The sequence below is a fragment of the Beta vulgaris genome, chromosome 1 (genome assembly GCF_026745355.1).
Source record: "Beta vulgaris subsp. vulgaris cultivar EL10 chromosome 1, EL10.2, whole genome shotgun sequence".
Taxonomy (NCBI): domain Eukaryota; kingdom Viridiplantae; phylum Streptophyta; class Magnoliopsida; order Caryophyllales; family Amaranthaceae; genus Beta; species Beta vulgaris.
This window is the reverse complement of record NC_079202.1, coordinates 2,249,928-2,266,137: the sequence shown is the minus strand read 5'-3', so window position 1 is coordinate 2,266,137 and position 16,210 is coordinate 2,249,928. Positions and strand designations below refer to the sequence as shown.

Sequence of the window (16,210 nt, the reverse complement as noted above, 5' to 3'; positions counted from 1 at the left end):
AAACATCTCTAGATATTTCTACAATTTGATATCTCTAGACTTTTCCACATCATTCTTCCATCTTAATCTAACTTAGAATTTTAACAAGACTTTTCTAGAATACATTAGATATTTTCTTAGAATTTACATCACTCACCTAGAATTTTCTAGATTAATCTTCAACAAGAAAATGGGGTTTTTCTTGTGGGTTTCCTTTAGTCACAAATTCAATTTCCGGCAAGTTTGATGACAAAAAATTCAGGTTAGTGAGAGAAAAGAGGATGAAGGTTGTTGATGGTGGTTTCTTGGTGTTGAATCCATGGCTATTTATAGGGATATTGGGGGTCTAAAATCAGTGGTTGGGAGGGAGAGGTTGGAGTAAATAATCTGAATTTGTTAACTTGAAGAAGCAATGGTGAGGATTGGTGACAGATTTGAAGAAGAAGAAGAAAGTGTAATTGCATGAGTGCCAAATGGACATGGTAGAGTGAGGAAGAAGATACCATTAATGGGGGATTTGACCATGCTTTCTCTTTTTCTTTTTCTTTTTTATTTTTATTTTTATTTTGCTTAAACTTGATTGGTTTCCTTTGTTGTAATAAAAGTGACTAACTTAGGTGTTATTAGTAATCTTACCCTTAAATTACAATATTTTATAGAATTAGTTAGTTTATTTAAAAAAAAACTCAAAAATAAAATAATTCGTAGTTAGACTTACTTAACTAAAACAATTATTAAGTGAACGATTTAACCTTCTTAATTATTTAATTAAACATGTTTAAAATTTTGGGATATTACACATGTCAGGAATGTTTATTTATTATTATGTAGTAATTAGTTTTGCTGATTACGTGTTTTGTTTGTATGTATTGATCATGTGATGACCCATTCTTGGTGAGCAGGTTCTTTAGTGAATTGACATCTACAGGTGTGCAAATGTTGCATCATGGAAATTTGGGATTGAGAGCTTGTGTAACAGATTGATCTATTTATTGTTTTATAGTAGATAGTTTTACATTTAAGTTTGGTTTGAAATTAAAGTTAACAGCGTTGTTTGGTTTTAAAGTTATTTCGTTATTTTTTATATTCCAATTCAAAAGTTTAGTTATATGTTTATCGCTGCAAAATTCTGAATAAGCCGATATGTTATCACACGGGCGATAATGTTTTGATGATTATCTAAGTTTAATATTGAAAGGTATTTTGGAAAAGACAGAATTTTCGGGGTACAAATTAAGCTAGATGAGAAATACTTTGGTATTAGTTAACAATTAAAGAATTGAAATGCTATGAGTTAATATGAGACAATATATCTTTCTTGATTCTAATGTTAATAGGAAGTTGTTAATCCTTAAATAGTATTTACATTATCAATTATATTAATTAGTAGTTTGAGTTCATTGTTAATTATAAGCAAGCTAAGTAGTATTGCAATTAAGTAGTTATATGATATAAGTTTGCTAGTGGGGGAATATTTATCTGCACCCTAATATATAATGAATTGATTTTGTCAGTTTACTTAACTAAAGTAAGGGAGAGGAATTAGTCAAGTGTCCATAATATGAGAATTGTTAGAAGTAGTTAACAACTCATAAAGTCCATTAGCAAGGTTCATCTATGAACATATATGAGTTAACGTGATAAAAAAAATACCCTATAAACGGCTTAATATAGTAAAGTTAGAACATTATCTATAGTTTACTAAAAGAGAATTAAGATGCTTATTTCTTTTAGTAATACTTACTAAATAAAGCCAGTAGTTCAGTAAACCACTCCTACTTTGGTTATAAGGTAAGATATTATCCACTTCTTTATTAAATGATTAGGAGTTGAATTAATCAAAGCTTACTTTTGGAGGATGAAGTTTGGAGGATGAAGTTGGTTTGAACGCTTAAATACAGGATGTGAGTTTGTTGGATCTGGAAGTTGTTTTAAAAAGGATTGACTAATCATTGTCAACAATATGGACCAGGGACTAACTCATTGAGCCGTGTTAAAAAGATATTTCAGTTTAACATCTGTAAATGAAGTAATATAATAAAATTAGATTAGTTGATTAATGCCACAAAAGTAAGTTAGTACTTGAGTTTAAATACGTAAGTAAACATGAGCTTGTGCATTGCCTTAAAGATACCTCGAGCAATTATTGGAGCAGTGTTCTAGTAGATATGGGTTCAACTCGTTCTATGTAATAATAATCTTGATTCTTTAATGGTTAGTTTTTTATTATGCTGATTGGAATTCAACTGATGGTATAATATGAACCTTAATTAGTTGTTTTCATTAATCAATATTTGATTAATGAACATGGAGTTGTGGAAGTTAACTCTCTTTGGTTAATTCTATAAGAGAGACCTATTGTAATTGTAATGGTTATTAGTGGTTGGTAACGATTATTGTCATTCTTGAGGTAAATGTAGATTGATCATCATAAAGTTTGTAAAAGAATATAAACTATCCATATGCAAGACTATGAGTTAAGTGTAAGTGCTTTAGTAACTCTCATTAGTTAATCCTAACTGAGTGACTTTTGTCATTGTGATGAATATGCTGTTGAATATAATTATAGTTATAATTTCTATGATTGGAATTGGATTGAACATAAATTTATAAATATATTGAACTCGAAATACGTATGAAGGTACTATGATAAATGAGTATAGTTCTCTAAAGTGAAGTCTTCTAGTGTGGTTGGATGTTCAAAAGATGTTAAGAATCAAGAGTATTATTGGATGAGTTCCAAGAATGATTAATTGTGTTATGAATGATAAAGTGATCTAAAGGGGAAAGTAGCCTCGTCTGAGTCGACGGATGAGGTGACCCAAACAATGCCCCATGGACTGTGAACCTTGGGGGCCCCATAGGAAAACATGCCCATTGTTTTGCGGGGCAATAATCGGGCGATATATCAAGTAACGCGAAACCTGTGGATGGCTGATGAAATCAACGAAAAATGTACTCTGGACTAGTCGCGGTTATTGACCAAAAGTAAAGCGAATGGTTGGGTGTCGACCCCCACTATCGGAGTGTAAGCTTTGTCTTCTCCACCATGTTCTTTGTCTGATATACCTTTGGCTTTTTCTCTCAATTTTTTCTTATTTTTGATGGGATATTTTCCTTCTTAATAATGGTGAAAGGATTATATGGTACCGAGGGAAGTGAAGAGTAAATGGGGTAAATGACAGGAAAAAATGTGATTGGATTTTGAGGTATGGGCAATAACTAGGGTATAAAAGAGGAATAAAGTTGTCATCTAATTTTAATAACGGTAATTTCGTCCAAAAAGAACTATTCAAATGGAAATATTCAATGTAAGAAGAATTTTTTGGAATTTTCCAATAAAAAATACAGGTTGAACAAAAGAAAACGGATGGAGGAATAATGAGAATTATACGTGTAATAATGATATTGTTTGACCAAATATTATTTAGCCCACTCGACTTTTGTCTTATATATTAATCTTCTTTTTTTCTTGATTTTTTTTATAACTATTTCACTTCTTGAGAAATTTGTACAAATATTTAACTTTTACCTAATTTTTGCAATTTTTATGGCTTTTGTTGGAACTATATCATATGGCGTTATCCCTTAAAGTGGCGACTTCATGTACCCCATGATTCATATATAATAAAAAAAATTAGAAACTGTATGGAATAAGATTTGATCCTTGACCTCAAGCTCGTATTCTAAAGTCTTAACCACTAAACCAATAAATGTTTGCTGTTATAATTTCCATGTAAAATACTAATAAATGAAAATTATGATTATTCGGAGAATAGCCCGGGTCTAAAAACTAGTTTCCATCTAAAACTTGTGGATGTAAAAAACTTGCTGGTAATATTGTTAAGATGAGAATTCGAACCCTAGGCAATATCCTAAAATTCAGGGTAGTTCTCCACTGAGCTACCACCTCTCCCTTCATCCCAATGACTGTATGTATATAAAAATATAACTAGTTTTTTTGCCCGGGCGATGCCTCGGGTCAGTTACAATAAACTAATATGTTATTATTTTATATTTCATACTTTATTCTGCTACTTTTTGTAATTTTTAATTTATCCATTAAGAAATTGAAAAATTCATGTCACGACGTGATAAGTAAAAAAAAAAAAAAGCTTTGAGTTTGAAAACAATACCTTAAAAAGACTTGTGGTAAGAGAATATGACATCAAATTCTCTTGGAAGTTACGTAATAAGATTGTTAAAGATGTACTCTCTTCGTTTTTTTTAATTCGTACATTTTCCTTAAATGGTTGTTTTTTTTAAATTTCGACATTTTTCTTATTTGGCCACCATAATTGATACGTTTATATTTGTTTTTCTCTTTTTCGACCCAAAATACAACTTTTCACGTTTTCTCATTATTATACATTAAATGAATCAATAAATACACTCCAATTTGAAAGTGACATGGCATAAATGTAGCAATAAAAAAACGGAGGGAGTATATACTTGTTAAGTCTTTTTAGTTAACTACAATTATTACAAGACTTTATCATATTTTATTTCAAACATTAAACAACAAAGTCATAGTGTACTGATGGTTAAGCGCTTACTTTTCATTTCAAAAGTCACGTGTTCGATTCCTTTCGCTTACACATTTTTTAAGAGTGAGGAGTATACATGAACATAAAGCATTTGCATTAGAAATTTGAGGAGAGTGCCACGTGGCACATAAACGTTCTTTCGCACGCCTTTTAATATATTAGTATAGATTTTATGATATATGAATTATGATAGATACCAAAGTGACCTCCGGCCACCAAATAGAGACCAACACTATATTGAGATATGTTGTTGAGAATGAGCCCTTAACGAGCCGCTACTCAAACAAAACATGTTTTCATGTTTGCCAATGTCTGATTTCAAATATTAATATCTTTAATTATCAATAAGTCAAAATTATAAAAAATTGATATTAAAGAAATAAATATTGAGATGAATCTAACAAGATCCGATATGACTATGTTTTTACTAAAATATAAATCACCAAAGACAATCAAAGTGTAAAATGTAAATGGTAAACACCATACAAATGGTGCAACTATTTTTAAACAAAGCAAGTTTGTGCTGTCTGCCCTTATAAAACTTCAATAATCATTTATTGAGGAAAAACAACTTTGCACCATGTTGATTATCACATACAATCACTTGCTAAGTGTCTGGCCTTTACTAGAACTTATTGTGGCAGTCTAGGAAAATTTCCTTTACTTAAGAATAGTTCAGTTGATAAATGCAGTGTTGCTTGAGCTTCATACATACTGGGGTGAGATTGAACTTCTTTTTGTCGTCCCACAATTACTTAAATCGCCCCAAAAAATTAAAATTTACCTTTATAACCTTTTCTTTCCTTTTCCTTAAACCACCACCCTCCACCTCACTCCACCACCATCCTACCACCACCACTCCCATTGCCACAACCACCCACCACCCACCACCAAACACACAATCACAAATTTCCAAAATATTCCATCCATGCTTATCATCCCAAGTCTGTGTCTTCACCCCAACAAACCCATCTCACAAACAATTTACAACCCCAAAATTTTGTCTTCGTTCCCAACAACCCATCTCAAAATGGACAACCATCAAATTGAGAAAGTATAAAGTAGTAGAGTCTTCTCTCACCTCCTGCCAAGACTATTCAGATGCGAGTGAAGGTCGAGTCTTTCTCTCGCCTGCCAAGACCATTCAGATGCGAGTGAAGGCCGAGTCTTTCTCTCACCTCCTGCCAAGATTATTCAGATCTGAGTCTTTCTCTCACCACCATCGCTAACCATGGCTTGCGCACATCAATCAAGCACCATGGCCAAATATTTCGAACACCATGGCCAGATAAATCTCGATTTTTTTTGGACCGGGGGCGAATGTTTCGCCTGGACGTCCGCCCCCATGGCCCGAACGTCGGGCATGGACGTTCGGGCCATGGGGCGAACGTCCGGCCTGGACGTTCCTCCCATGGCCCGAACGTCCAGGCCCGACGTTCGGGCCATGGGGCGGACGTCCAGGCGAATCGTTCACCCCCGGTCCAAAAAAATTTCGATTTTGTTAGTAGGATGGTGGTGGTGGCGGCGGGTGGCAGGAGGACGTAGGTGATGGCGGGTGGTGGGAGGTGGTGGTGGTGGGGGTGGTGGGTGGTGAAAAAAGGAGAAGGGTAAAACAGTCCAATAAAATAGTTTCTGGGCGATTTTAAGTAATTTTGGGGCGAGGTTTAACAATCCTCCTTAAGTGGTGGTAAAGAACATTAATTCCATCTGCAGGGCCTTTTGTGGACTGGCATTTATAAGTTGTAACTCACAGTACCAACTACCAACAAACCTTAATATAGAAAGGAGGTGGTCTATAAGCATCTTGTTTCTGCTAAGAAATTGAGGGTGATCATAAATGCTGATGTGTGCTAAGAGACTTGATGTAGGCCCCAAGAAGGTATGTCTGAGCTCCGTTGTCCGTACGTCGGAATCCTGCAAAACAAGGTTAGCCTACCCGGGGGTGGTCCCGGGATCGCCCCTCCGACGCTCAAGTCAGTTGATGATTGAGGTAGAGAGAGAAAGGGATCAATGTAGAGAGAGAGGCTCTCGTTTTTTGTAGCTTAGAATTGCGTACCTTTGTCTGATGAGACAACCCCTATTTATAAAGGAGAGGAGCCCCAATGAATGATGGTATTTTAGTCAGCTCCAGCTGGTGGAGGATTTGATTCCCTAGATGTAGGGGTATTTTAGTAACTTTGCCATAGGTGGGCTGGTCCAAGAAATGGGCCCAAAAAATTAGCCCCACGCCAAGTAATCGAAGTAGAAATCGCCATTTTAGTTCGGTTGATTGGCGGAATAAGGTGATTGCATTTTTGCCGATGTTGAACGGGATCCAAGAATTTTCATGCCGGATCGTAGTGGAGGAAATCTTCTGGCGCTAGGATTAGCCCCCGAAACTATCTCGAAGCCTAAGCTGGCTGAGTGGCCGAGCAGCCCCCTCGGGCTTCGCTGGCCGAAACTGATGGTAGGCCGAGCCGAGCGGAGTGACTCTTATGGCCGACCAGGTGCCTTGGTGAAGGGCCGAGCAAGTGCCTTGGTGAAGGGCCGACCTGGGTGCCTTGGTGAAGGGCCGACCTGGGTGCCTTGGTGAAGGGCCGACCAGGTGCCTTGGTGAAGGGCCGACCTGGGTACTTTGGCATAGCCGAGGCCGAGTGGGTTGAGCTGAGGAGATATGCTTATGGCCGATCAGGTGCCTCGAGCCTTGCTGGCCGATCGACCCACTCCTTGTCCGACCAGCTGCCGTGGCCGATAGAGCCTTGTGACCGACCGACCCACCCACTCCTTGGGAGCCTTGTGACCGACCGACCGACCCACTCCTTGGCCGACCAGCTGTTGTGGTCGATAGAGCGTCATGACCGACCGACCCACTCCTTGGCCGACCAGCTCTATGGCCGAGCGAGTCTCCTGGCCGACTAAGTGACTCTCCTGGCCGACCAGGTGCCCTGATGAGCGACTCCCTTGGCCGATCGGGTGTTCAAGGTCGTGGTCGAGCCAAGGTGGGGGGTCCTTGAGGCTGGCCGAGCTAGTGCTTGAGGGAGCTGGTGCGCGTGGCTGGCTGACCGAGTACGTAAGGATGGCTGACCGGGACCCATGTAAGTGGTCGGGAGGATGCCCAAGCCGAGTAGGTCCTTGAGCCGACTGGTTCCTTGTCCTTTTGGGCTTCCTTGCGCCGAGCGGCTCCTTGTGCTAAGCGAGTCGGACGCTACTCGAATGAGGAGCTAATGAGCCCCATGCTGTCCGAGTGGGTGCCATGAAGTACTTAGCTTTAATTTGGCTAAGTATGAGAGCGACTCGTCAAAGGAGAGAGAGAGTCTCCTAGTGGCCGAGCGAGTCTCCAATAAGCCGAGCGGGTCGGACGCTGCTCGAATGAGGAGCTAATGAGCCCTATGTTGTCCGAGTGGGTGCCATGAAGTACTTAGCTTTAATTTGGCTAAGTATGAGAGCGACTCGTCAAAGGAGAGAGGGTCTCCTAGTGGCCGAGGGACTCGATTTGTTTGCACTTAGTTATTTTCGCTAAGTGATAGGGTACTCCTGGCCTAGCCGAGGAGGTACTGCGAGATACACGTTCGACTCGGGAGGCTAATGAGCCCTATGTTTGTCCGAGGAGGTGAATTTGTTTGCACTTAGCTATTTTCGCTAAGTGGTAGGGTACTCCTGGTCTAGCCGAGGAGGTACCGCGAGATATGCTCGACTCGGGAGGCTAATGAGCCCCATGTTTGGCCGAGGAGGTGAATTTGTTTGCACGGTCGACTCGGGAGGCTAATGAGCCCCATGTTTGCCGAGGAGGTGAATTTGTTTGCACGCTCGACTCGGGAGGCTTATGAGCCCATGTTTGCCGAGGAGGGAATTTGTTTGCACGCTGACTCGGGAGGCTAATGAGCCCCATGTTTGCCGAGGAGGTGAATTTGTTTGCACGCTCGACTCGGGAGGCTAATGAGCCCATGTTTGCCGAGGAGGTGAATTTTGTTTGCACGCTCGACTCGGGAGGCTTATGAGCCCCATGTTTGTCCGAGGAGGTGAATTTGTTTGCACGCTCGACTCGGGAGGCTAATGAGCCCCATGTTTGTCCGAGGAGGTGAATTTGTTTGCACGCTCGACTCGGGAGGCTAATGAGCCCACTGTATTGTTGCCGAGGAGGTGAATTTGTTTGCCGGCATGAGCTACTTAGCTATTTTCGCTAAGTGGTAGGGTACTCCTGGTCTATCCGAGGAAGTACCGCGAGATATGCTCGACTCGGGAGGCTAATGAGCCCCATGTTTGGCCGAGGAGGTCTTGCGACGCTACTCGACTCCCGAGTAGGTCCAGTCGTTGATACTTGGCTATATTTCGGCTAAGTTGGTTAGGACGCTCCTCTTATGACTGACGAGGTGCCAATGAGTGAGCTTCCCGACCCGGGAGGGCTTTGTTAGCTCCATGTTTTCCGAGGAGGTCTTCTAACGCTACTCAGATCCCGAGTAGGTTCAATTGTTAATACTTAGCCGTTTCTCGGCTAAGTTAGTAGGACGCTCCTTTTTTGACTAAGGAGGTGCCCATGATGGAGATTCTCGACTTGGGGAAGCTAGCTAGGGAGATCCATGCTTCCCGAGGAGGTCTTCTGACGCTACTCAGATCTCGAGTAGGTCCAATTATTGATACTTAGCCGTTTTCGACTAAGTTAGTGGGGGGAGGCTTCTCCATATTTGAGTGCCGTTGGAGAAGTTTTTGTTCGGGAGATGACGAACATCATCGCACCTCCATCAAGTGTATTTCATTTGACCAGCTGAGGCGTTCAAGCAATTAGCCCCACGCTGGATGATCGGATAGGGTAGCATCATTCCTTCCCAAGGCGATCGTCCAGCGAAAAACAAGAGATCCATGTTCCTGGGGGATCCTCGAACTTTTACAAAGTATATGTTTGCCCGAGCAGCTCCCTTGGCCGAGATTGTGCCTCGCTTCAAGTTATGTGTAGGACTGAGTGGCCGACCGGGTATCAGTGAATTACTTAGCCTAAATTTGGCTTAAGTGTAAGGGCGGCTCGACGAAGGAGAGAGGGTCTCTTATCAGCTGAGCGCCTCGATAAAGGAGAGAGTCTTCTATCAGCCACATGTCGTCCGAGTGGGCGTCAATTAAGTACTTAGCTTGAATTTGGCTAAGTATGAGTGACTCGGCAAAGGAGGAGGGGTCTCCTACTGGCCGAGCGGGTCCGGATATGGAGGATATGGGTCGATTTGAGCCTCGCCACTTTGACATCATGAATGTTCCGGTGTGCTGTACTTAGCCATTTTCGGCTATGCTAGTGAGATTTCCCCCTCCTGACTGAGGAGGTGTCATGGCGAAATTTTCGCCTTTTGAGTCTCCTTTTGTTCGCCTTTGTTGACTTGATAGTCTTAGTTTTGCTGGGCTGATCTGGGTGATGTAAGGCTTTTGATAGTGTGCCTTTGAAGCGTTGATGAGTTGGTGCCTTTGATGAATAGTCCCCTCTGGCTGGACTACATCATAAACTCGAGGGTGCCACTTCTTATTCTGGAGAGGTTTTATGGTTCTGAGTCACCACACCCCTTGCTCAGGTTAGTCTTCATGGGTTCTGTTCTTTCATACAACTTGTTCCGAGTGATAACATGTTTTATCCTTTTGAGGGTTGACGCGATCCTTCCCTCTATTTAGGCCCTAGCCGGTTAGGCTGACCATCTCAGGAAGGACGAATGATCTCCTCACGACGAGTGGAGACCACACCCATCCGACTTTGCTGAGAGTTTGTTGAAGATGAGATGCAATCAAGGTGACGTTTGTTGCAGTCGTCATGGGCATTGGGTCAGCTACTCATATCTGACCTGATGCTGAGGGGTGACCGACTCCGTAGTGGATTCTCCATCGGGGTGGAATCCTCATCATTCGAATAGAGGGATAGCACCATAGGTGCATAGGGATGCTTGAGCTCTCCAGGAACGGTTGGCTTGGGAGCATGTCTTCATGGTTGGGGCCATTGCTGAGCAGCAATGAGGGTGAGTTTTGCTGAGTAGCAACAAGGTGAATCTTGCTGAGTGGTGGCGAAGTAACTTCTTGTACTTTCCCCACAGACGGCGCCAAACTGTTTCTGCTAAGAAATTGAGGGTGATCATAAATGCTGATGTGTGCTAAGAGACTTGATGTAGGCCCCAAGAAGGTATGTCTGAGCTCCGTTGTCCGTACATCGGAATCTTGCAAAACAAGGTTAGCCTACCCCGGGGTGGTCCCGGGATCGCCCTCCGACGCTCAAGTCAGTTGATGATTGAGGTAGAGAGAGAAAGGGATCAATGTAGAGAGAGATGCTCTCGTTTTTGTAGCTTAGAATTGCGTACCTTTGTCTGATGAGACAACCCTATTTATAGAGGAGAGGAGCCCCAATGAATGATGATATTTTAGTCAGCTCCAGCTGGTGGAGGATTTGATTCCCTAGATGTAGGGGTATTTTAGTAACTTTGCCATAGGTGGGCTGGTCCAAGAAATGGGCCTAAACACATCTGAATACTTATTTCAGAAGAAAAAAAAGCACTTGAGCTTAACAAAGACACAAACACAGATTTGTCTCGTGGTTAGCATTACTGGACAGGTTATGAAGAAAGGTTGCACAAATATTCATATATTCAAGATCAACATCTGTTTGGCTGTATGGCAGTTGCGAATACAGGAGCCAATGTGTTACTCTCTCCGTCCCAATTTAGTTACTACATGTGCTTTTTCACAGTTTACGAGATGCAACTTCAAACACCAATATTTTGAGTTACATATATGAAAAAATTATAAAAATTATATATTTGGAAAATACAAATTGGGACGAATCAAACAAGATCCAACATGACTATGTTTTTTCTTATGTATATGGAGTAAAAGATAGTCAAAGTTATGACGTGAATAGTGCCTACGGTCAAAATGTAGCAACTAAATTGGGACGGAGGGAGTAGAATTCACCTTGACACTCGGACCGTGATGCAATGCCTTAAAGGGGTTTGAATTGGCTTGGATTAAAGTTCTCACAGGTGTTATGTCCTAATTTTTGCCTAAGCTGGAAAATGCAGGTAGGTTGATTGCCATTGTCATCTGGAACGCAGCTAGGAAACATCAGGTAGCAGCTACAACAAGCACTTATGAAACTCAGAAGATAGTTCAGAAAAAAGCATTGGATACTAATTAAGGCCAAGTCAAAGAACATTGTTATGCCTAAGAAATAGGGCGAAAGCCGTAGTTGAGCAGAATGAGGAGATATCCCTCGATTTTAGGAGGTCATGACACCATATTAGGAGTTAGTTGTACAACAGTAGAATGAAAAGCAACGTTCAAATAATGTACGAGTATATATATAGAAGTAGGAGTATCTGAGGAAGGGCAGTTCTTGACATCATTTACATTTAAAACACTTTCCTTTACTTTTACAATATTCAGAAGTGTACTTAGTACAAGCTGTAAGCTGCAAGCTATAAGTTGTAATTCTCATACATAGTGGATTGGTGGACTCAATTCCGCCCGCGGTTTTTACCCTTCTTCTTGGGGTTTTCCGCGTCACCATTTCTTGGTGCCTTATCTCTTTTCTGCATTTGTTCATTTTCGTAGCTAGCATCCATTATTGTTTATAGCTGCATCTTCATTAGCTGTAGATCCTCGGCTAAGTTCTGCCTGGTCAGAATTTGGCATAAACAACAGGACTGGAAGAGTTTCAGAAACTGCAGTAGATGATCCTGTGCATTCATTCGGTTCAGTCACAGAGAAAAGGTTCAACCTTGCAATATACTAGTACTATGCTATAGAGCAGGAAAAAAAGAGCCTAAATTTGGAAAAAAGAGTGGTCTTTTTTTGGTGAGGGATGAAAAAGAGTTGTTAATATTGCTATGAGCCTATGATATCCCTCACGTATAAAGTCTAGCAGATTAGGAACATTGCTCACTTGGAACATAATTTAATTAGTTGTAATAAGACAATCAGATCGAAGACATTGACTCTAATTAGAAGTTGAATTGTACAGGTTATAGTATGGGATGTAAGTAGAGAGGATAAACATTGGTTGATCAATTGTAAAGTTTAGGTTGTTTCTATTGTCTGGGTATTGACTTGTGATATAATCAGTTTCTTTTGTAAGGTCCTTTCAAGAAGGTTTGTCCAAGTGAATCTTTGGGTGACTAGTGTTAGGAATATGTATCGTAGGCGCTAACAAATCGAACAATAAAGTATAATATACGAAGGAATTAAGAAATAAAGCAATAAAGAACACACGAAGATTTAACGTGGAAATCCTTGAATACATAGAAAACCATGAACACTGTGCTAGGAATATGAGATGTGATACAAGGAGAATTCTCTAGGTTCTCTAGTCTTTCTAGATTGAAGAATATGTCTCTCTTATGCTTGGCATGACACCAAATACACAATTAACGGCGACAACATATTTATACTAGGGTAACAAATATGATCCCAGAGGACCTAAGAAAACCAAGTAAGAGTAGGAGAAACACTCCAGGCGGCAAAACCTGCGGGCGCAGGCCTCAACCTGCGGGCTGGCAGGTACTCCTGCTGGCTCGGCGCGCCAAATTCTGTGGGCGCGGAGCAGGACCTGTGGCCTGGCAGGAAGGTGTGCTGGCTGTTCAACCAGCAGTGTCGTATCCAAACCCCGCGGGCTGCTATGCTCCTTGCATCACCAACACACCGCAAACACACACACACACCAAACTACACGAGTCGATCTTCAACCATCATACCTTACAGTTAGAGGATATACTTCTACTCTACCAAACGAAAAAAATTTACTATTGTCAGATTTATATTGCATCATTACTCATTACCATATTCATTGGTTTACATCTTGTTGTTGACGTCCCAACCAAATGATATCCTGAGACGAAATTTGGCATAAACAACATATACATGTCTTTCTTGCTTCTGCTATAGAAGTAGGTAATTAGTCACCAGCAACTCCAACATAGTGATGTATTCATTTGGATCCTTCCATGAGCTATGTCCATTATATCCACCTATACGAGACCTTAATTCTAACTAACTGATACAAATTTGGCCTCACTAATGTCATCTGCTGTAGCATAAATCACAATCTTCTTGTTCGTGTGATTCTTAATTTGCAAAATTATTTATAGAAGTATGTAAATGAGCAAACGACAAGAATGTTCTCAATATCTAATACGTCTGCATCACTTTAATTATTGGTAGTTGAGTTAATGGCATCAACATCCACAAAGTAATCTTCTTTTTTCAACATTCCAAATTTAAATAATTCTATCCTTTTTAAAGTGCTGTCAAATACTAATAATTTTATACAAGTATACAACCAAATCAAAACAGAACAAAAGTTTCAAAATCGAATTTCATATGCCTTGAGAAATTTTGAAAGTCTTGTTAACAATAAGTGTATTCTCATCAAACTGTATTAGCCTTTCTGCAAGTACTGAATTAGTGATTAACCAGGACTCTCAGAAGGGGGAATAAGGTTTATGAAATCCTTCTCAAGATGAGCTTGGCGAGATTCGATCATTCGACCACCGGCCTTCCCAACTGCTCTAGCCTCCTATCTTGGTTACTGATCAATCATGTCTTTGATGATCTCTTCTGTAATGTCATCAATGATATAATTCCCAACCTCAGCAGCAATATCTCTTCTCCATACTTCAAAACCACCCCATTCATCAGCTGCAAATAAGTCCATTTTAAGCACTTGTTTGATATTTGTTTCATTAGTTGACAATTTCCCCCATGTTTTTAAGTTTTTACAGATGATCTTCCCAATTTCTTCAGTGCCCATTTTCAGACCCTTTTCACAGTTGCTGTTGCTGCTGCTCTTCTGTCTGTTCCCATTTTCGACTGCATCTCTTACACAGTCGAACATCAGTTGGCGATTCTGCTGCAATGCTTTCTTTGAATTCATGTACTCAGGAAACGGTTTTCTCCCTGGTTTCTGCTTCAGTTTTCCACTCCTAAACTGCACGAGCAATCCCCATAATGAGGCTGACAGAATTGCATTCTCTGACACTTTTTTCTGAAATCTTATTCTTGATTCTGTAGCTGTGTCTTCAGAAGGGTGTTTCACTGTTTCATCCCCGAAATAATTTTTAATACACTAGTTTTGCTCAGTTCAGATACTTAAACAAAGTATTAAACATTGAGCAGATTTTCAGTGATATAAAAACTGACCATTATAGATGGGTATTGCCTGAAGAAGATCAATTTCATCAAGGACAGAAACTGGGCTGCATTGCTTGTTTTCTTCAACAAATCTCCATTGAGTCCTTACTCTATCTGAAGCTGACTGTCATTGAACTATTCAGCTTACATAACTTTTTACACTTAAGAAGTATATGCAAAATATGGACAGTTCAAACCAGAATCACCCAATTTGCTAAACCACCCACAAACTGTAATTCGATTAGCTCGAATTGATACAGTTTTGGGATGATGTAAGAATAGAAATTCGCTTTCTGGTCCCCATTCTTGTACCGTAAATTAGGTAATACTGACTTGAATCATACACAAAAAGAAAAAGTGTTTACCTGATCATAATGGGTAGTCTCACTTTTAGCAGGGGATGTCATGCTGATCATCTCTACATCTGTATCACTCTCGGACCAAGTATTATTCGACAGTGTCGTCGAGCAACTAACAGAGGAGCATCTACCTGCTTTAACACCTTCTTTATCTTTCTCTTTCCCCCTCCTCCTTCCCTTCCTCGAAACGAGTTTGTTAAGCAAACCTCTAGCCATGTTTGAAAGTTGTTCAGAACTTCTCTTTGGTAAGGGATTCATTCCAAGATGAAAACTCCAAGTCTTCTGCAAGTACTTGTTTGACTTGTTCTTATGATTATGATTACTATTAGAGCAACACCCAATTATTTTGCTGCCTTCTAATTCCAAGCTTTTTCTTACACGGTACCCTCTTTCAAGAAGGTACATTTCTAGCACAAAAGGCTCTTGCTGCTCGTCAAGAAGCTCGGCTAGTCGCCTTGCAGAGCCTTGTTTACTCAAGGTTGAAGCCATGAGAAAGTAAATAATAGGGAAACCTAGGGAGAAAATTATAATGATGTACAGAAGAAGAACAACAAGAGTTCTTTTTTTTGAATTAGCTTATCTGGTTGGGAGAGAATACCAGTGATGATGATGATGATGATATGCAACACAGTGCATTGATTGAGGGTAGCCAAAGTATATCTGTCAGTTAGAGACTTGACTCCAAGAAATACATACAGAAGATTGTTGAGAGAGAAAAATAGAGGAAGTTTAAGATAGTATGCAGGTTTTATATGGAGTTGATATTTAAACTTTTGCAGGTAATGTTTGGGATGTTGGCTTTATGCAAAAGTGTTTGATGACTTCCATGATTTATTCCCTTAATTCTCATGGTTTTTGTTTCAGAATTATTCTCTCTTTATTTCCTTTTCATTTTTGTCATAACATTAATGAAGTACCCTAGCTAACAATTAATATAAAAAATACTACTATATGGTCCCCTTGAAAACGTTATTGTCTGGAAGTGAAGGAAAGGGTTACACCATGCTTAAATATGATGGGTGCAATTGAATGCTTTTATCTCCTTGTATTCAGAAATCTAGCTTGTTATTATTAACCTCTATAACTTGTATGGTTTGGATATGGTTTTCTGGGTAGGCAGCAATTGAACATACTCTTCTTATCATGGAATTTGATTTCAAATATTACACGTTAATATTAGAGTAATATTGTATGTACACAAGA

The 16,210-nt window shown here is 40.1% G+C and overlaps 1 protein-coding gene across 1 annotated transcript; it reads right to left on the bottom strand.

Moving 5' to 3' along the window:
* Positions 1-13,257: 13,257 nt before the first annotated feature.
* On the bottom strand, positions 13,258-15,925 carry LOC104901752 (hypothetical protein). The gene is made up of 3 exons (XM_010689359.4): positions 15,014-15,925; positions 14,658-14,772; positions 13,258-14,552 (listed from the first exon to the last, which is right to left on the bottom strand). The coding sequence occupies exons 1-3, from the start codon at positions 15,494-15,496 to the stop codon at positions 14,044-14,046; spliced, it is 1,107 nt and encodes a 368-aa protein (XP_010687661.1). The 5' UTR covers positions 15,497-15,925; the 3' UTR covers positions 13,258-14,043.
* Positions 15,926-16,210: the final 285 nt, after the last annotated feature.

Coding starts and splice junctions, on each gene's coding strand:
- LOC104901752 (XM_010689359.4), bottom strand. CDS start 15,496: ATGGCTTCAACCTTGAGTAAACAAGGCTCTGCAAGGCGACTAGCCGAG. Junction 14,773..15,013: donor AGACTACCCATTATGATCAG/GTAAACACTTTT, acceptor GTTCAATGACAG/TCAGCTTCAGATAGAGTAAG. Junction 14,553..14,657: donor GGCAATACCCATCTATAATG/GTCAGTTTTTAT, acceptor GGGATGAAACAG/TGAAACACCCTTCTGAAGAC.